Source organism: Salvelinus alpinus, chromosome 28 (assembly GCF_045679555.1).
Source record: "Salvelinus alpinus chromosome 28, SLU_Salpinus.1, whole genome shotgun sequence".
NCBI classification, from domain to species: domain Eukaryota; kingdom Metazoa; phylum Chordata; class Actinopteri; order Salmoniformes; family Salmonidae; genus Salvelinus; species Salvelinus alpinus.
Window position 1 is genome coordinate 34,658,010 of NC_092113.1, and position 21,952 is coordinate 34,679,961.

Sequence of the window (21,952 nt, forward strand, 5' to 3'; positions counted from 1 at the left end):
TCTTTCCGAGTTCCTAGTTGTTTTGAACACACTGAAGTCGGAAGCCCGCGATTTCCGAGATCCCAGTTCCCAGTTGTTTTGAACGCGGCATTACTCCCATGTGTATACAGTACATACTGTAAATCATTGGTTACTCATTATGGTGCCTCCACGCGTCATACATGTTGTTCATGTTATGATGGGAGGATATCACCACCCAATTAATTACATAAACTATATTACGGAGGCAGAATGGATTACAAAATTATATGGTAAACTGATTTATGAACAGCTCGAGCTCTAATGTGGCAATATTATTCCATAGAATTGGGAATTAGAATACTAATAATTATTAGTAATTTAATAATATAACACTGAATAATGTTATAATAGGATCTCTATCGATTCTTCTCTCTGTTGTGTATGGGCACGAGCAGATGCGCGTTAACGGCATTAGTCGGATTCCGTTAAGATGGCCGCCTCCGGTGCAGTGATATCTATGTCCAAAATCATTAAACCCATTTGGGGTGGACGGTTGGCAACGACAGCAAAAGTAAGACAGAGTTTATGATTCACTGTTATGATGGTAAATAAACTACATACAACATGATTGAGAGAAATTGTGTTTCTGGACTAGAATACAAGGTCATTTCTGGTTAGCATTAGCAAGAAGCGCATGTCACTGTCAGTGATAACCAATGTCCCTCCCTTTGCTACTATCTCATTTGACTTTCATACGGTATACTGTATTGTTGCTTATCTCTAGAAAGACCCAAAGGGACTCAACGACCACATGAACCACAAGTTGAGTTATCTAACGCACTATCCTGTTCTTCTGTTTCCTGAGGTGTTTGGAGCCACAGTGAGCAGTCGCAGAGAGAAGTCAACAGTAGTGAGTGCCCATCTTTGAAACTGCATCAGATAGGCTATCTGTGGTGGTTTGAGTAGGCCTATTGTAGCTAGATCTTGTGAATGTGCAGAGATTACAGTTAACGTTACATGGAAACCAACCCGATGTGGAATAGCGTTGAATTCTACTTCAGGCAGAAATTAGCGTTAAATAAAACCCAGAATGTTAAATACAATCAAATGTTAGCTCACTTTAGGGTGGTCCTTTTGCAGGTAGGAATGTGAGACAATATAGTCACAGGAAAGTATAATTAAATCAACGTTTCAAAGCGCTAGTAGTGTGTTCAGATTTCTATCACCTCATGCATGTGCACAATATGAAAATACATGCACACCACTCATGCGTACTTGTTGAGCTCCTGTAAGTGTTTACATGGTTCTGCACATGCTTCAGGTGATAGAAATGTGAACGAACTACCAGCACTATGATAAGGTGATTTAATTATACTATCTTGTGGATATATTGTCTCACATTCCTACCGCCAAAACGACCAACTACACAGACAACCGTTAAAATATAATTTTATTCAATATTCTGGCACGTAGAGCTTGTGTGAGGAAATTTTCCAAGCCAATGTATGGCATTAATCTAACTATGAACCAGACCTATCACAGTCTGATTGTCAGGCAAAGGTCACAGTAGCTAGCAGAGTGTGCAGAGATCACAGTAGCTAGGCCTCTTACTTAAGCAGTAAGGCACTTATGCGCAACACGGAGTGCCTGGACACAGCCCTTAACCGTGGTATATTGACCATATACCACAAACCCCCAAGGTGCCTTAATGCTAATATAATCTGGTTGGCAATGTAATTATGGCAGTAAAAATAAATATTTTGTCATACCCGTGGTATACCACGACTGTCAGCCAATCAGCATTCAGGGCTCGAACCAACCAGTTTATAATGTGCATTTTAGGCACATGATGAGTTGCCTAGTATACTTGACTGTCAGAAATCACAAGGCTTGCTTGCTGTCAAGTATGTTTATTTGAGGCATGGTACTGGTGATGTAGCTAGCCTACCCAGGTATCTTACTATGAGCAGCACAAGATTCACACTGCCACTCTGTCAGATTTAAACATTTCAGATGGAGCTCTAGACACTTCTGCTTGGTATTGATTATTGTTTGGTTGATTTGGTGTGACAAAATTGGCTAGCTAACTAACTCCGTTGTCACCTTTAGGCTGAGCATTTGTAACCTGATCCAAGACTCCCCTCTAGGGAGATGGGATCATTAATGAGCTAGCAATCTGAGGTGTAGGGCAACTGTTTGTTTTCTGGTGCTTTGCTAATCTCTCACTGTATTGTTCTGCTTTTCCGGCCGTTTCTACAACTAATAGGGACAAATCATTGTAAGTACCGCGTTGCATTGCATCACCGTTCATCACATTCCCACGTTACACATCACACACAACACGCCTTATTCACACCATTGGCACACAACCATAGTTTGATTTGCTTTCGGTGCAGCCTGGTAACTCTGACAGAAAAGTGTGCAAGGATAACAAAAAAATGTATGCATTTCAGCCCCCTCCTGCGAAGTATGGTGGCAGACACACTGTAACTCTGATACCCGGAGATGGTATTGGACCAGAATTGCTCAATCACGTAAAGGAGCTCTTCAGGTCAGTCAAATATGCTTTCTAACAGTCTATAACGTGTTTATAAGCTGTTATTCGCACCTCATCAACATCTTATAAACACATAGCCACTAATATGTCCCTGGGAGCTCTTAAGGTCTGCTAATTGTATTATAACTGGTCATAGCATTCATGGCTTATAAACACTTAAACTGTTAAATTAATGAACTGTTATATTTAACGGATACTTCAGGATTTTATCTACTTGCCCAGAGTCAGATGAACTCATGGATACATGTTTTTTTTGTCTCTGTATGAAGGAAGTTAGAGGTCGTTTCGCTTGACAATGCTACCTGGCTTTAGCGCAATGACTTGAAGTCTGTGGTATCTACTAGCAACTTCCTTCAAACTGCACGCAGAGAATTTTTATTTTTATCTATGAGTTCATCTGACTCTGGCAAACAAAACTATAAACGCAACATGCAACAATTTCAAAGATTTTACTGAGTTATAGTTTATCTAAAGAAATCAGTTAATTTAAATAAATTCATTAGACCCTAATCTATGGATTTCACATGACTGGGAATACTAATATGTATCTGTTAGTCACAGATACCTTTAAAAAACAAAAATTTAGGGGCATGGATCACAAAACCATTCAGTATCTGGTGCGAAGTTGCATGATATTGGCGGGAACTGAAACACGTTGTCGTATATGTCGATCCAGAGCATCCCAAACATGCTCAGTGGGTGACAAGTCAGGTGAGTATGCAGGCCATGGAAGAACTGGGAATTGTGTACAGATCCTTGCGTCATGGGGCTGTGCATTATCATGCTGAAACATGACATGATAACGGCGGATGAATGGCACGACAATTGGCCTCGTCTGTAGCTTATGCCTGCCCATACCATAACCCCAACTCCACCATGGGGACATCTGTGACATTGTGTTGTGTGACAAAACTGCACATTTTAGTGGCCTTTTATTGTCCCCAGCACAAGGTGCACCTGTGTAATGATCATGCTGTTTAATCAGTTTCTTGATATGCCAGACCTGTAAATTGGATGGATTTTCTTGGCAAATGAGAAATGCTCACTAACAGGGATGTAAACAGCATTTGAGAGAAGTAATCTTGTTGTGCATATGGAAAACGTCTGGGATCTTTTATTTTAGCTCATGAAACATCTGACCAACACTTTACATGGTGCGTTTATATATTTTTTCAGTGTAGATAAAGGGCTTCATTGCCCAAATTCTGAAGTGTCCCTTTAAATGCGTTGGAATGGTAGTGAGCCTTGTTCCAAGTTCATAACAAGATATTCACAGCTTATAAACACATAGACATCAATATGTCTCATGCCCATAGTTATACAGTACAACCAATGAGTTGAGGTAGAATGGCTGAGTCGTTTGGTTGTCCTTCCCATATTGTGTTAATGTGCTCTATAGGTTCAGCTGTGTACCTGTGGACTTTGAGGTTGTGAACGTCAGCTCAGCTACCGAGGATGACATCAACAACGCCATCACAGCCATCCGCCGTAACGGAGTGGCCCTCAAAGGTAGGAGAAACTGTAGAATCCATGGAAAGGCCTTGGAAGCTCTAACCCTGGCAATCTGACTGGTGAACTCATGGGTACATTTGCAATGGCTGCCAGTCCACCCATTATGCAATCATTAACTTGAATGGGGAAGCACTTTCTATGGGAGAAATACTGAAGTAATTTTGTACTCAAATTGTAGGCAGCTTCCAGTTATTTGTTATTTAATCCTGTTGTCCATTAACTGCAGCTGTGTCAGTCACTGTGTCATATGATAAGTTGTGTGTCTGTATTCTATAGCATGGTTTCCCACACTCGGTCCTGCCTGGGTGCACATTTAGGTTTTTGCCCTAGCACTACACAGGGGATTTCAAATAAGCTAAGCTTGACGAGTTGGTCATTTGAATCAGCTGTGTAGTGCTAGGGCAAAAACCAAAATGTGCACCCAAGGGGGGCCCCAGGACTGAGTTTGGGAAACACTGTTCTATAGAATGCCTATAAAACAGTCAACATGCTTGTGTTTTTGTTTGTGTGTTTGTAGGTAACATTGAGACCCTCCACACCCTGCCTGCTTCCCACAAGTCCAGAAACAACCTCCTCCGGTAAGTGAAGGTTTCTATCCAATCGTTGATTTAAAAAAGACAGGACCTCTTCCTTGAGGTGCTTCTAACAGGGCACCTATCTCTATCCCAAATGGTCTTCTGTGGCTTTCTCTGTCCAGCCCTGTCAGCTTACACTGTCTCCTCCATCTGTCTGTCAAGCCCTGTCAGCTTACACTGTCTCCTCCATCTCTCTGTCCTGTCAGCTTACACTGTCTCCCCCATCTCTCTGTCCAGCCCTGTCAGCTTACACTGTCTCCTCCATCTCTCTGTCCAGTCCTGTCAGCTTACACTGTCTCCTCCATCTGTCTGTCCAGCCCTGTCAGCTTACACTGTCTCCTCCATCTCTCTGTCCTGTCAGCTTACACTGTCTCCCCCATCTCTCTGTCCAGCCCTGTCAGCTTACACTGTCTCCTCCATCTCTCTGTCCAGTCCTGTCAGCTTACACTGTCTCCTCCATCTCTCTGTCCTGTCCTGTCAACTTACACTGTCTCCTCCATCTCTGTCCTGTCCTGTCAACTTACACTGTCTCCTCCATCTGTCTGTCCTGCCCTGTCAGCTTACACTGTCTCCTCCATCTCTCTGTCCTGTCAGCTTACACTGTCTCCTCCATCTCTCTGTCCAGCCCTGTCAGCTTACACTGTCTCCTCCATCTGTCTGTCCAGCCCTGTCAGCTTACACTGTCTCCTCCATCTGTCTGTCCAGCCCTGTCAGCTTACACTGTCTCCTCCATCTCTCTGTCCTGTCAGCTTACACTGTCTCCTCCATCTCTCTGTCCTGTCAGCTTACACTGTCTCCTCCATCTCTCTGTCCAGCCCTGTCAGCTTACACTGTCTCCTCCATCTCTCTGTCCAGCCCTGTCAGCTTACACTGTCTCCTCCATCTGTCTGTCCAGCCCTGTCAGCTTACACTGTCTCCTCCATCTGTCTGTCCAGCCCTGTCAGCTTACACTGTCTCCTCCATCTCTCTGTCCAGTCCTGTCAGCTTACACTGTCTCCACCCATCTCTCTGTCCAGCCCTGTCAGCTTACACTGTCTCCTCCATCTGTCTGTCCAGCCCTGTCAGCTTACACTGTCTCCTCCATCTCTCTGTCCTGTCAGCTTACACTGTCTCCTCCATCTCTCTGTCCAGCCCTGTCAGCTTACACTGTCTCCTCCATCTCTCTGTCCAGCCCTGTCAGCTTACACTGTCTCCTCCATCTGTCTGTCCAGCCCTGTCAGCTTACACTGTCTCCTCCATCTCTCTGTCCAGCCCTGTCAGCTTACACTGTCTCCTCCATCTGTCTGTCCAGCCCTGTCAGCTTACACTGTCTCCTCCATCTCTCTGTCCTGTCAGCTTACACTGTCTCCTCCATCTCTCTGTCCAGCCCTGTCAGCTTACACTGTCTCCTCCATCTCTCTGTCCAGCCCTGTCAGCTTACACTGTCTCCTCCATCTGTCTGTCCAGCCCTGTCAGCTTACACTGTCTCCTTCATCTCTCGGTCCAGTCCTGTCAGCTTACACTGTCTCAAACGTCTCTGTCTCTCTGTCCCACAGCACCAGTCTGGACCTGTATGCCAACGTCATGCACTGTAAATCCCTCCCTGGAGTTCAGACTCGCCACAACAACATTGACATCATGATCATCAGGGAGAACACTGAGGGAGAGTACAGCAGTCTGGAGCATGAGGTTAGACGCACACACACACACACACACACACACACTTTTACTCCCTCAACTCATCCCTTTGTGTTTTTCCATTTCCACTCTTTACTGTAAATAACCTGCGTTAGCATCCCTCTCTCCTTCCCTTCGTCCTGTAGAGTGTATCAGGGGTGGTGGAGTGTCTCAAGATCATCACCCGGACTAATTCCCTGAGAATCGCTGAGTATGCCTTTAAATTGGCCCGGGAGAAAGGTCGCAAGAGGGTCACTGCAGTTCACAAGGCCAACATCATGTAAGTCAGTCAGTCAGGGACGGCAGGTCATTTAGTCAGTGAGGTCAGGTCATTTAGTCAGTGAGGGCAGGTCATTTAGTCAGTGACGGCAGGTCATTTAGTCAGTGAGGGCTGGTCATTTAGTCAGTGAGGTCAGGTCATTTAGTCAGTGAGGTCAGGTCATTTAGTCAGTGAGGTCAGGTCATTTAGTCAGTGAGGTCAGGTCATTTAGTCAGGGACGGCAGGTCATTTAGTCAGGGACGGCAGGTCATTTAGTCAGTGAGGTCAGGTCATTTAGTCAGTGAGGTCAGGTCATTTAGTCAGTGAGGTCAGGTCATTTAGTCAGTGAGGTCAGGTCATTTAGTCAGTGAGGTCAGGTCATTTAGTCAGTGAGGTCAGGTCATTTAGTCAGTGAGGTCAGGTCATTTAGTCAGTGAGGGCAGGTCATTTAGTCAGGGACGGCAGGTCATTTAGTCAGGGACGGCAGGTCATTTAGTCAGTGAGGTCAGGTCATTTAGTCAGTGAGGTCAGGTCATTTAGTCAGTGAGGGCAGGTCATTTAGTCAGTGAGGGCAGGTCATTTAGTCAGTGAGGGCTGGTCATTTAGTCAGTGAGGTCAGGTCATTTAGTCAGGTACAGCAGGTCATTTAGTCAGTGAGGTCAGGTCATTTAGTCAGTGAGGTCAGGTCATTTAGTCAGTGAGGTCAGGTCATTTAGTCAGTGAGGTCAGGTCATTTAGTCAGTGAGGTCAGGTCATTTAGTCAGGGACGGCAGGTCATTTAGTCAGGGACGGCAGGTCATTTAGTCAGGGACGGCAGGTCATTTAGTCAGTGAGGGCAGGTCATTTAGTCAGTGAGGGCAGGTAATTTAGTCAAGGACGACATGTCAGTGAGGTCAGGTCATTTAGTCAGGGACGGCAGGTCATTTAGTCAGTGAGGTCAGGTCATTTAGTCAGTGAGGGCAGGTCATTTAGTCAGTGACGGCAGGTCATTTAGTCAGTGAGGTCAGGTCATTTAGTCAGGGACGGCAGGTCATTTAGTCAGTGAGGTCAGGTCATTTAGTCAGTGAGGTCAGGTCATTTAGTCAGTGAGGTCAGGTCATTTAGTCAGTGAGGTAAGGTCATTTAGTCAGTGAGGTCAGGTCATTTAGTCAGTGAGGTCAGGTCATTTAGTCAGTGAGGGCAGGTCATTTAGTCAGGGACGGCAGGTCATTTAGTCAGGGACGGCAGGTCATTTAGTCAGTGAGGGCAGGTCATTTAGTCAGTGAGGGCAGGTCATTTAGTCAGTGAGGGCAGGTCATTTAGTCAGGGACGACATGTCATTGAGGTCAGGTCATTTAGTCAGTGAGGTCAGGTCATTTAGTCAGAGACGGCAGGTCATTTAGTCAGTGAGGTCAGGTCAGTCAGTCAATGAGGCGTCTGTATGTATTCCACTAGATGTGTGTTATAATGACTCACACTCTGAGTGCTTTGGGGCTACGGTCCAATTCTCTACCCTTTGCCCCAAAGTGTGCACTCGTTCACTTCGCCTCATAGATTTTTAAAGGAAACATTTGTGTAACAAATATGGTGGAAACTGACCCCGCCCCCTAGCCCATGCGTACGCTATTCCAATGCTTTGAAAATGTGGAGTGAACAAGTAAAGTGCACACTTCCGGAAGAAGGGTACAGTCAGAATGCAACCAATATACAGTACCAGTCAAAAGTTTGGACACACCTACTCATTCAAGGGTTTTTCTTTATTTTTACTATTTTCTTCTTTGTCGAATAACAGTGAAGACCTCAACTATGAAATAACACATATGGAATCATGTAGTAACCAAAAAATTGTTAAATAAATAAAAATATATTTGAGATTCTTCAAATAACCATCCTTTGCCTTGATGGCAGCTTTGCACACTCTTGGAATTCTCTCACCCAGCTTCATGAGGAATGCTTTTCCACCAGTCTTGAAGGAGTTCCCACATATGCTGAGCACTTTTCCTTCAGTCTGCGGTCCAACTCATCCTAAACCATCTCAATTGGGTTGAGGTCGGGTGATTGTGGAGGTCAGGTCATCTGATGCAGCACTCCATCCCTCTCCTTCTTGGTCAAATAGCCCTTACACAGCCTGGAGGTGTGTTTTGGGTCATTATCAAAAACTAATGATAGTCCCACTAAGCGCAAACCAGATGGGATGGCGTATCGCTACAGAATGCTGTGGTAGCCATGCTGGTTAAGTGTGCCTTGAATTCTAAATAAATCACTGACAGTGTCACCAGCAAAGCACCCCCACACCATCACATCTCCTCCTCCATGCTTCACGGTGGGAACCACACTTGCAGAGATCATCCGTTCACCTACTCTGCGTCTCACAAAGACACGGCGGTTGGAACCAAAAATCTCAAATTTGGACTCATTAGACCAAAGGACAGATTTCCACTGGTCTAATGTCCATTGCTCGTGTTTCTTGGCCCAAGCAAGTCTCTTCTTATTATTGGTGTCCTTTAGTGGTGGTTTCTTTGCAGCAATTCAACCATGAAGGCCTGATTCACACAGTCTCCTCTGAACAATTGATGTTGACGTATCTGTTACTTGAACTCTGTGAACCATTTATTTGGGCTGCAATCTGAGGTCCTCATGAGAGCCAGTTTCATCATAGCGCTTGATGGTTTTTGTGACTGCACTTGAAGAAACTTTCAAAGTTCTTGACATTTCCGGATTGACTGACCTTCATGTTTAAAGTAATGAAGGACTGTCGTTTCGCTTTGCTTATTTGAGCTGTTCTTGCCATAATAATAGTGAAAATAAAGAAAAACCCTTGAATTAGTTGGTGTGTCAACTTTTGACTGGTACTGTATATATTATTATTGGCCCATACACCTCTTCGGAGGACACGTTTTTTTGTTGTTGTTACTTTTACATGGTACTTTTTTTTACACAGTAGTTACATAGCAAGATATAGTTTTTTCATATACATTACATTTGGATAGATAGTACTCAGACCTATCCGGTATACATGACATATATTACAACCAAGGTGTTGAACATCCTGTTTTCTCACCTTCACAGGAAGCTGGGAGATGGTCTGTTCCTGCAGTGCTGTCGAGAGGTGGCTGCTGGGTACCCTGACATTGCCTTCGACGCCATGATAGTCGACAACACCACCATGCAGGTATGAAAATCAATGCTCTCTTTATGACAGAGGCACACCGGTAAGTTTTAGCCTGGTCTCATATCTGTTTGCGCTGACTCGCCAACTCTTGCTGTCTTTGATATTGCCATGAGTTGGCACTTGGCGAGACGGCAGAAACAGATCTGGGACCAGGCAAAGAAGGTTCATATCCCTGCTTTTAAATATTTTTTAAGTCTGTTTTGTGTGTGTTACTAATGCTTATTGGTGTTGTTAACCTATCCCTCTCTTATTTCCTAGCTGGTGTCTAAGCCCCAGCAGTTTGACGTTATGGTGATGCCCAACCTGTATGGTAATGTGGTTAGCAATGTGTGTGCTGGCCTGGTGGGGGGACCAGGGCTGGTGCCAGGGGCCAACTACGGCCGTGACTATGCTGTCTTCGAAACGGTCAGTCCAGTGGGCACCTGTATTGTCCACAACTCTGATAATATAATATTATGCTTACACAGTGGTTTATTGAGATGCCCCAAAAACAGACAATGTTTCGATCCCATTGGGTTCTATGAATACTTATGTAAATGTAATATTTTTTTTATATATATATAAAATAGCAAAAATGTATAAAAACCTGATTTTATTTTGTTAATATGGGGTATTTTGTGTAGATTGATGAGGGGGACAAAAAAATAAAAAAAATAATCAATTTTAAAATAAGGCTGTAACTTTACTTTTTCCACAGAATGTGGAAAAAGTAAAGTGGTCTGAATACTTTCCGATTGCACTGTATATCATTGATCTCGCAATATGCTCTTTCTCTATATGTCTCTCAGGCCACCAGGAACACAGGGAAGAGTATTGCTGACAGGAACATTGCTAACCCCACTGCAATGCTACTGGCCAGCTGCATGATGCTAGATCACCTCAAGTGAGTTCATCTTGCGTAGTCTAATGAAGGTGATGTTTCTAAACCATGACGATGTGTATGTACAGTATAATCTGAATTGCGGTCGACTTGTTGGGCAGAACAGAGGGTATGAAAGTCATTGTCCTTTTGTGTGTCTCAGGCTCCACGATTATGCCACTATGATCAGGAATGCAGTCCTTACGACCATGAACGAGACTCGGGTAAGTCAAGTCCTCTCACCTCACTGCACACTTGTCACTATGCGCAATACACTGACCTGCCCAGTACGCTCACCTGACCTGCCCAGTACGCTCACCTGACCTGCTCAGTACTCTCACCTGACCTGCCCAGTACTCTCACCTGACCTGCTCAGTACTCTCACCTGACCTGCTCAGTACTCTCACCTGAACTGCCCAGTACTCTCACCTGACCTGCTCAGTACTCTCTCCTGACCTGCTCAGTACTCTCTCCTGACCTGCTCAGTACTCTCTCCTGACCTGCCCAGTACTCTCTCCTGACCTGCCCAGTACTCTCACCTGACCTGCCCAGTACTCTCACCTGACCTGCCCAGTACGCTCACCTGACCTGCTCAGTACTCTCACCTGACGTAACACCTGACTGCCTGCTCACCTCCTGAGAGACAGGTCTGGCCAGTTATCAACAGAGCACAGGCCAATAAAGAGCTACTCACATGTTTTTTTTTTATTCTGTTAATATAGCTTGGCATTTCTCAAATTCATCTTTGACACTCTCTCTAGTCCAACCTGTAATCAAATGTATGCTTCTCTATAGAGTCTCTTCTAGTGTTCAAAATGTTATGTACCTACTGATTTATTACCCGTGTAGAATGCCTCTGAGTTGTCTGCAGAGAGGAGCTACAGGAGGATGGCCATTTTAATGAGCCCTATAGCTCCTCCCACCAGCGTCCTCTAGTTAGGTGTGATGGACAGTAATTATGAGGCCTGCACAGGGGAGAGTGATGTTGCAGAATATTCTGAAAGAAATGTGTAGAACAACAATTGTGTTATTTCTGTTGTCAACATTGTGAAATATTTCACCTCTGAATGTTGACCAAAGCAGACAATGTGATTGGTATTACAGTATTTATTATTCTCTTGCAGTTGCACACAGCTGACATCGGGGGGCAGGGCACCACCTCTGAGGTGGTTCAGGCGATCATGAGAAACATCCAGAGCAAGGGGCCTCTCACCAGCGAGCTCTGAACACGCACTTCGACCACACACATCAAGTCAATGCTGCTGGATAACATACAAATCCTTGGTGTGTCTCGTATATTTGAACAACTGTGTGCCGTATGAGAGAGTGGGGGTGTGTTTGTGCATGTTTATTTCCATAGTAATGCTCCTCCGTCTTGCCTGTAAAAACACACACACACACACACACACCCCTCCCTTTCAGACGAATTCATCACTTTACATTTGTACAGTTTAGTCATTTAGCAGACACTGTTATCCAGAGCAACTTATAGTAGTGAGTGCATACATTTTCGTACTAGTCCCCTGTGGGACTCGAACCCAAAACCCTGGTGTTGCAAGTGTTATGCTCCACCAGCTGAGCCACACTGGACCATGTTATCTAATCCTCTGCATGCCTTTCATTCATTCATTCATTAATTCATGTCTTTCAGTGTTATTTCAATTTAACACCATTCTGTCTTTCCATAACCATTCCCTGGCTTTTTCAAGCACATTTAACATTTGAGCGTAAACAAAGGAAGTAGGAGGCTCAAGCTGCATCTGTAATAGCATGCTGTAGTGAAGTAGTAACAGCTAGGATCTGTCTCTTGGGTTTAACTGCAGCACTTTATAGCTACTCTCTGCTAGGTTCATCCTACATCCCAGCACGTGATGGCCTAGACAGCAACACCTCCAGCTCCACTTAAACGTATTGTATGCAGATAATGTGTTTGTGTGATTTATATTTGAGCGACTGTTTCTTAGGTATATCGGTTCACTGCAGACTTTTGAGACTTGAAACGGTTATACTGTCGACCTATTTTCCTAATTGTGATTTATCGTACAGTAGAAAAGAAAGTGTGTAAACGGTTATGTTTCTTACGGTACTGCAATGTTGCTGAAAGATTATATACGGTTTTATGTTCTTCTCGCAGTCCAGCGCTTAGCTTTACGTCTACAGGTAGCCTGGCGGGTAGAAGCGCTGATTGAGGGGTTGGGTTAAATTTTCAGTTGAATGATTTCAGTAGCACAACTGACAAGGTATCCCACCCTTTCTCTGTTTCAAATCAGTTTATTTGTGACGTGCGCCGAATACAACACGTGTAGTAGACCTTACAGTGAAATGCTTACTTACAGGCTCTAACCAATAGTGCAAAAAAGGTGTTAGGTGAACAATAGGTAAGTAAAGAAATAAACCAACAGTAAAAAGACAGGCTATATACAGTAGCGAGGCTACATACAGACACCGCTTAGTCAGGCTGATTGAGGTAGTATGGACATGTAGATATGGTTAAAGTAACTATGTATATATGATGAACAGAGAGTTCTGTTAAAATAGGGGTTGGCGGGTGGCGGGACACAATGCAGATAGCCCGATTAGCCAATGTGCAGGAGCACTGGTTGGTAGGCCCAATTGAGGTAGTATGTACATGAATGTATAGTTAGAGTGACTATGCATAAATGATAAAACAGAGTAGCAGCAGCGTAAAAAGAGGGTTTGGGGGTGACACTATCTGTGACTATCAGATGTAACTTTCCCACAGATACCAAAGTCTTATGATTTACCAATGTCCTTTCTGTGGTTTTGAAATCAATTTAAGTATGCTTTAAATTGCCTTAAAGCTGCAATATGTAACTTTTTGGGCGACCTGACCAAATTCACGTAGAAATGTTATAAATCTAATTATCGTTGAAAGCAAGTCTAAAAGTGGTAGATCTGTTCTATTTATATGCTTCCAGTTCTTAAGTTTAGTTTTTGCGTCTTTCACTTTTGGTTTTGTACACCAGCTGAAAATACAATATTTTTGTTTATGGAAAATATATATCACCGCGGTTTAGATGGTACAATAATTCACTATACTAATTAGGTGAACTATTAGAATTTTAGCAACCAGGAAATGGCGGAGCGATTTCTGCGTAGTGCATCTGTACGGTTTTTGTTATACTGGTCTATAACTTCTCGTCTTTGTCTGTTACAGACTGTCTTTATATGAACAACTCAGAACTGTACCCTGAAATATATGTTGTTGCTATACTCTGTCATATATACTCTGTTAGAGTATGTATATGTTATATATAGATATATTTCATTTGATCCAGTGGGGGGGGAAATCATAATTGTAAACCAGAAGTGCATATATCTCTGTATTGTTTAAAAAAACAACCATTGTGTTTGTGCCACAAATACCTACTATTGAGTGTACAAACCATTAAGAACACCTTCCTAATATTGAGTTGAACTCCCTTTTACCCTCAGAATGTCTTAAATTTGTCGGGGCATGGACTCTACAAGTTTTCAAGTGTTCCACAGGTCTGTTGGCCCATGTTGAGTCCAATGCTTCCCACAGTTATTTCAAGTTGGCTGGATATCCTTTGAGTAGTGGACCACTCTTGATACACACAGGATACTGTTGAGCATGAAAACCCCAGCAGCGTTACAGTTCTTGACACACTCAACCAGTGGGCCTGACACCTACTACCATACAGTGTTCCATTTTTTTGTCTTCCCCATTCACCCTCAATGGCCCACATATACAATCTTTGTCTCAATTGTCTCAAGGTTTACAAATCCTTCTTTAACCTGTTTTGTCCCCTTAATCTACAACGATTGAAGTGGATTTAACAGGTGACATCAGTAAGGGATCATAACATTCACTTGATCAGTCTATGTCATGGAAAGAGCTGGTGTTCTTAATGTCTTGTACACTGGGTATTTACTGTCTCTAAACTTAGTGGTTGAAATTTAGAGTAAACAGCACATTAACCTGCTAAATGGGATTTGTTTTGGTTTCATATACTATAGCTGTGGCTGGATTAATGAAATTAGCATTGTTATTGATCAAATAAAAATGTATATCTAAGCCTACTTGTGTTACTTTGTTTTCAGTGGAAAGTCAGGACTCAAAACATTGCACAGTAGTTGTAATAAATACATTTCAGTGCAATACAAGTTGTAACAAAGGAACAATCTCGACAACAGAGCAGATCTCGACAACAGCAGATCTCGACAACAGAGCAGGCAAATTCAAGGGATGCAACACAAATGGCACCCTATTCCTTCTATAGTGCACTACCCTCTCAGAAACACAGAGTATCTGTTACCTGGAATGGAATAACCTTCAAATGCTTATTTAAAGAGCCGATCTGGGATTGGTACATCTATTTTTAAATTGTTATTTTTGATTAAATATAAATGTACCATCATGCAGTATGGTTTTGTTTCAGGAGATTATTCTAATGGCCTATAATAAAGACATTTAATATATTATCAGTGAGAGGTGACGTGTCAATAGAGTCACGTTCCCATAATGCATCCCGCGGATGCAGGACACGTCATTACAGCGCACCGGTCGGAAAGTGTTTTTGAAGGAAGACGTGGCTGTAATAATTGGTGAAATCTCGAAATAATTAGTTCTACAGTTCTTAGTCGTGTTAACACATTTTGATAAATCAACCATGATGATCAGAATAGCAGCGTTTCTTGCTCTTGTATGCCTGTGCACGGGTAAGTAATTTCTGAGAAATACTTAACGTCAAGGAAATGTAGCTAGCTAGTTAGCATCAGTAGCTAACTGATGAGAATTTGCTAGCGAGTTAACTATATCTTTACAAGTAATGTGTTCATGTTTTGCAATGTTTGATACCATAAATCTCTAATAAAGACGTGTTTGCTGTCTGTTGTTTAGGTGAGAGTTGTTCAGACCCTGTGATTACACCCTCTGCCTACACCACTTCTGATGCCGTCATCTCTTCTGAGTCCGTATTCATCGTGGAGCTCAGCCTGGCCTGTGCCAATGGAGCCCAGGTACTGTAGATATCAAACTCAAGTCTCTTTTATTTATATATATATATATATATATATATATATATATATATAAAATGTTTGTCTTCCTTCAACAGAGTGTGGCACTGTATGCTGATGTCAATGGAAGACAGTTCCCTGTGACTAGAGGCCAGGATGTTGGCAAGTACCAGGTAATACATTGCTCTGGTCATACACACACTGCTGTTTCCCTGACTAAAACAAATATGCTCATTGGAGAATCTCAGTTGAAAATGCTTTATAGGCCAGGACTAGGCTGAATAGGTGTCCAGAAAACCACCCCTATATGTCCAATACGCACTTATGAAGAGTAACTTGTGTGTTTAGCTATATGACATATGTTCTCTGTTTCTCAGGTGTCCTGGAGCATGCCCCACAAACAGGCCAGCTCTGGTACATACCAGGTCAAGTTCTTTGATGAGGAGTCCTACAGCTCTCTACGCAAGGTAGGCCCTATAGTCTCTCTCACTCACTCACTCACTCAAGTGCTGTCTGCATAAGGTAGGTGCATTCCAGGGATTCCGTTGGGAAACTTTGGCAGTGTGACAGGCAAGATTTTAATTTACCGTACGTTTGAGAAATGTCCATATACATTGGGTGCTTAAGCATTAGGGTGTCCACCTACGGTGGTTAAAATCACATTTAGATTATTGTAATACATCTTAACAGAATAGAAATTAGCCTGTAAAGTTAAAATAATGTAGAATGATGTTCTTATACCAACATGACAGGTTTTATTGAAAAGCAAAAAATTACCCGTTGTCTTCATCCCTGCTATAAATTATAAATGAATATAATATATATTTTTTTTTTACATTTAGCCTAGAAGAACACTTCACCTACACAGTAATAAAACACAACTTCAAAATATATTTGTATAATATAACAACCTGTCCTATAGGCTATTTGTATAATAACAAAGCCGTTTTCAAATACAATCTAGGCCTATTTATTTTAGCCTCGGCATGATCATTTTAATTATGCCTAATAAATAACAAAACGGGTCTGTCTACGAACACCCGGGGGGGGGGGGGGGGGTCATGGCTAGAAGGGATCCAGCTTCTGTCATGTTAACGTCCGATTTCACTTTTCGTAGCAGGTTAGGAGAACTTATGCAGCGTAGTATGATAATTAACGAGGCAGGTTAGGAGAATTAGGGAAAGGGTTAGGGTTAACTAAAATAAAAATCGACTTGATCTTAATTTGACAAAAGCTGTATCCCCTCCAGCCATGACCGGCCCGCCCCACTGCCCATTCCTGCTGCGATTCAGCACCACAGCAGTGGAAACACTCGAGGCGGACACAAAACTAAGAAAATATATAACTGATGTTGGCCAATCAAATTCGTTATGTAAATAGTGTATTCAGACCCCTTTTTCCACGTTTTGTTACGTTACAGCCTTATTATAAAATTGATTCATTTGTTTTTTTCCTCAATCTGCACACATTACCCCATAATGACAAAGCAAAAACAGGTTTAGAAATTTTTTAATTTATACAAATTTAAAAAAAGATCACATTTATGTATATATTCGGACCATTTACTCATTACTTTGTAGAAGCACTTTTGGCAGCGATTACATCCTCCAGTCTTCTTGGGTATGATGCTACAAGCTTGGCACACCTGTATTTGGGGAGTTGCTATTCTTCTCTGCAGATCCTCTCAAGCTCTGTCAGATTGGAAGGGGAGCGTTGCTGCACAGCTATTTTCACGTCTCTCCTGAGATGTTAGAGCGGGTTCAAGTCCGGGCTCTGGCTGGGTCAATCAAGGACATTCAGAGACTTGTCTCGAAGCCACTCCTGCGTTGTCTTGGCTGTCTGCTTAGGGTCGTTGTCCTGTTGGAAGATGAACCGTCGCACCAGTCTGAGATCCTGAGCGCTCTGGAGCAGGTTTTCATCACATCTCTCTGTACTTTGCTCCGTTCATCTTTCCCTCGGTACTGACTAGTCTCCCAGTCCCAGCTGCTGAAAAACATCCCCACAGCATGATGCTGCCACCACCATGTTTCACCATAGGGATGGTACCAGGTTTCCTCCAGACGTGACGCTTGGTATTCAGGCCAAAGACTTCAATCTTGGTTTCATCAGACCAGAGAATCTTTTTCTGAGAGGGGGCTGTCGTGCCTTTTACTATGGAGTGGCTTCCTTCTGGCCACTCAAACATAAAGGCCTGATTGGTTGAGTGCTGCAGAGATGGTTGTACTTCCCATCTCCACAGAGGAACTCTGTTAGTGACCATCGGGTTCTTGGTCACCTCCCTGACAAATGCCCTTGTCCCCTGCTTGCTCAGTTTAGAAGGACGGCCAGCTCTAGGAAGAGACTTGGTAGTTCCAAACTTCTTCCATTTAAGAATGATGGAGGCCACTGTGTGCTTGGGAACCTTAAATGCTGCAGACAATTTTTTTGTACCCTTCCGCAGATCTGTGCCTCGACACAATCCTGTATCGGAGCTCAACTGAGAATTCCTTCGTCCTCATGGCTTGGTTTTTGCTCTGACATGCACTGCCAACTGTGGGACCTTATATAGACAGGTGTGTGCCTTTCCAAATCATGTCCAATCAATTGAATTTACCACAGGTGGATTCCAATCAAGGAGTAGAAACATCTCAAGGATGATCAATGGAAACAGGATGCACCTGAGCTCAATTTCGAGTCTCCAAGTTAAGGGTCTGAATACTTATAAGTTGATCTTACCTAGGGGGGGGGGTAAGTTGATCTTACCAGGGGGGGGGGGGGGGGGGGGCGTAAGTTGATCTTACCTAGGGGGGGGAGCGTAAGTTGATCTTACCTAGGGGGGGGGGGAGCGTAAGTTGATCTTACCTAGGGGGGGGGGGTGTAAGTTGATCTTACCTGGGGGGGGCGTAAGTTGATCTTACCTAGGGGGGCGTAAGTTGATCTTACCTGGGGGGGGGGGGCGTAAGTTGATCTTACCTAGGGGGGGGGGTAAGTTGATCTTACCTGGGGGGGGGGGGGGCGTAAGTTGATCTTACCTAGGGGGGGAGCGTAAGTTGATCTTACCTAGGGGGGGGAGCGTAAGTTGATCTTACCTAGGGGGGGGGGAGCGTAAGTTGATCTTACCTAGGGGGGGGGGGGGTGTAAGTTGATCTTACCTAGGGGGGCGTAAGTTGATCTTACCTAGGGGGGCGTAAGTTGATCTTACCTGGGGGGGGGGGGGGCGTAAGTTGATCTTACCTAGGGGGGGGGGTAAGTTGATCTTACCTGGGGGGGGGGGGGCGTAAGTTGATCTTACCTAGGGGGGGGGGCGTAAGTTGATCTTACCTAGGGGGGGGGGGGGGGGAGCGTAAGTTGATCTTACCTAGGGGGGGGGGGGGTGTAAGTTGATCTTACCTTGGGGGGGGCGTAAGTTGATCTTACCTAGGGGGGGCGTAAGTTGATCTTACCTAGGGGGGGGGCGTTTTACCTCTAATTTACTTGCTTTTGTGGTGGACCTTGGCCTGCTCAAAGTGAGCTCCTGCTGTTGGAAAGTCAAAACTGTCCAACTCTTTGCAGCAGCTTGTTGCACATCAGCCTTGTTACTTTGTCCTCAAGATGGTGCGAGGCCGTCTTAAATGTTTTAGAGAAATAATACCCTGTCGGCGTGCACATGGCAAACGGGGATAATCAACACATTCTTCGCCAATTTTGCCCAGTCCCTTTATTAGGATCTCACGTCTTTTGTGTATGTAAAAATAGAAACATACCCAATACTAATTTCCAAACATCTTGAAGATTTATTAGCCTATGAATTATATTTGCCTTAAAAGTTGGAGCATATCCACTGGTGTTTTACATTAATTAATAACAAGCATTTCACAATGGATTTCTTTTTTCTCGCGCGAACAATTTGGCCGGCAACACTTATCGACTTTTTTCATATTTTTTTAATAGGCTGAAAGCCGTCATTTACAGGCTAACGGGAACACTGGTGCATTCATGGTTGTCTGTTTTTGCCCCTGTCATTTGATTAAAGAAATACTGTGGCTTTTAGCCATATGCAAATGTATGTCTGTTTTTATATTAATGTTTGTTTAATACAGGCCCAGAGGAACAACGAGGATGTAGAATCCATCCAGCCCCTTTTCTCTGTCAATGTAGATCACAGGGTGAGTCTCTGAAGAGCCTAACCAATGAATACCGATCACCACTTATGGATGTGTCTTCTACGCACAATACAATTTGAAAATTGGAAACTCCTAGTGTATCTCATTCTCATCTGAGATTCCTTCCTAACTGCGGCTTTGTCTTGTCTATTCTAGGGAGCGTGGAACGGCCCGTGGGTGCCTACTGAGGTTATGGCTGCTCTCATTGGCATCCTGGTGTATTACCTGGCCTTTAGCGCTAAGAGCACCATCCAGGCATAAAGGACTACAAGTCCCACTGTTCTCTAAGAGCGCCATCCAGGCATAAAGGACTACACATCCCAATATTCTCTACAACTGGCTCTCTGAAAGATTTTTGAATGCTGGTGACTTTTCTAACAATCCAACCCGAGCATACCTTTGGCAGAACAACAATATGCCACCATCCATTTTGAGATATGGAACTAGAACAATTTGTTTTGTAATTCTTTTTCATTTTCAACGCAGGCTGATTATTTTCGATCAATTCCTAGAAGAAGCCATTGTTTTGTCAACCAAAAATAAATAATGTTCACCTCAATCGAATCCAATGTACCCCACTGAGTGCAGTAATTTTTGTTCAAAAGCAAACTCAAGTTTTGAAAGTGAAAGGACTGTTTCTATAGACCAATGCTGACTTCCTTCCACAGCCTCATGCCTATCTACCTGTGGACTTAACCACTGAAAGACAAGAATATCAGTTCATGGTCTTTCTTGTAAAGGACTTATGTATTGTGTGATATCTGTACTGATACTAAACACTCTAAAATAACTGGTTCTGTACGTACAAAGGTCTGAGTAGAAGTGCTGATCTAGCATTAGGTCCCCTCGGTCTTATTATGATCTGAAAGGCAAAACTGATCCCAGATCAGCAATTATATGCTGAGACACTTTGTGAATACCAACTCTGGTGTGCAAGACTCTAAAGCCCCTGTGAACTTTGTAGTGGCTGACTGATCTAAATGTAACTGTTGTTACACTGGCTGGCTGAGGCCAAATATTTCAGGGTTGGTGATTATTTGTTGCTCGGTGGTCAAATGAATTAATAAATGGTTCGATTTTTATCCTAGTGTGTCTTTCTCCCAGTGTGTGTGTGAGGCATGTTCTACAGCACCCATAATGCAATACTGTCTTGCATTATGGGTACTGCAGTACATCATGCTACAGTCTGTGATGTGACATCTGCTGCTTCATATATTCATTACCATGGCTGGATGACAGACTGGATATGCAGGATGCCCCCCCCCCCCCCCCCCCTCTAATTTCGCTGGAATGTTTGTCACTTGGAATGAGGCATTACCTACAATTTGACATATTTTGTAGTGAGCTTCAAAATGTCAACATTGTCTGTCTTACAGTCAAGGGGTAGGGTGGTGGATTTGTGAAATTGGATGCCTGTTATACTGTATAGGTTTTCAGTTGAGACCTGTCATTTAGGGCAGGTGGGGCTGAGCCACCTGTTTTGAGCCCCACATTTTTAGCAACAAAATATTTAGGGGCTTGCCTGTTTTTTTTGGCATTAATACGTGTCACATGTCAGTTTGCAAACAATGTATAAAAAAATATATATATTTTCATTGAGTTAATAAAGCTGTGTACAAACATGGTCTTTTTTGTTTTCTGGAGTAGGGCAGCTCCAAAATGCAGGTGTTTCAGCCTAGCTCAGTGCTTTCTGTGGTGGTGGGGCGAGTCGGCAAAAAATAGGAGCATTGCGCTGTGATTGGCTCAGTGTTCTGTCACTCATAGGGACACTACGTCATCGCCAAGTTTATGTCCTTAAGGGTAGACGTCCAAAATGTCAGCCCTTTGGGTCCTGCCATAGAGTTATATTACAAGTGCCCTTCCAATAAGGCTCAAGGTCATTGGCCACAGATAAAATGACATCAAATCACGTTATAGCTTTGATTGGACTGATCATGTCAACATCTTACTTTCAAAGTCTTAGATAGCAGTCATCATCATGAATCAAGTCCACAATTTACTGGCAAATCCTTTTTAATCCTTGTCATATGAAGAGAAATTATAGATAAAACGTATCGGTGCTCATCAGCCATTGGACATAAGGATTACACAACAAGTTGGAAATCGCAAATTCAACAATGAGTCGTTTGGAAGGAATCAGTGGCTAACTGCAAGCATTGCAAAGCAAAAACTAGCCTGCCATTCAATGGAGTGGCTGTGTTTCTTCCCCCTGAGTTCCCACCATAAATCCAGAGGAAGCCAGACTTTGACACAGTTTGATGACAAAACTGCCACGCCACCTTCATGTTTAAGTGAGCACA

General features: G+C 43.4%; 2 protein-coding genes across 4 annotated transcripts; both read left to right on the plus strand.

Moving 5' to 3' along the window:
- Nucleotides 1–157: 157 nt before the first annotated feature.
- Nucleotides 158–12,779, plus strand: LOC139557744 (isocitrate dehydrogenase [NAD] subunit gamma, mitochondrial-like). 2 transcript variants are annotated; one of them, XM_071372889.1, is made up of 14 exons: nt 158–251; nt 417–532; nt 827–871; nt 2,228–2,239; nt 2,415–2,512; nt 3,918–4,027; nt 4,548–4,608; nt 6,141–6,273; nt 6,408–6,541; nt 9,569–9,671; nt 9,930–10,076; nt 10,460–10,554; nt 10,694–10,754; nt 11,655–12,779. In XM_071372889.1, the coding sequence occupies exons 2-14, from the start codon at nt 452–454 to the stop codon at nt 11,754–11,756; spliced, it is 1,182 nt and encodes a 393-aa protein (XP_071228990.1). In that variant the 5' UTR covers nt 158–251; nt 417–451; the 3' UTR covers nt 11,757–12,779. The 2 variants fall into 2 exon arrangements, with proteins under 2 accessions (XP_071228990.1, XP_071228991.1); XM_071372890.1 differs by lacking the exon at nt 2,228–2,239.
- A 2,240-nt stretch (nt 12,780–15,019) lies between these two features.
- LOC139557746 (translocon-associated protein subunit delta-like) lies at nt 15,020–20,734 on the plus strand. Of its 2 annotated transcripts, XM_071372895.1 has the most exons (7): nt 15,020–15,234; nt 15,416–15,534; nt 15,630–15,704; nt 15,909–15,998; nt 19,590–19,655; nt 19,809–19,907; nt 19,954–20,734. In XM_071372895.1, the coding sequence occupies exons 1-7, from the start codon at nt 15,186–15,188 to the stop codon at nt 19,957–19,959; spliced, it is 504 nt and encodes a 167-aa protein (XP_071228996.1). In that variant the 5' UTR covers nt 15,020–15,185; the 3' UTR covers nt 19,960–20,734. The 2 variants fall into 2 exon arrangements, with proteins under 2 accessions (XP_071228996.1, XP_071228995.1); XM_071372894.1 differs by having other exon boundaries at nt 19,809–20,734.
- Nucleotides 20,735–21,952: the final 1,218 nt, after the last annotated feature.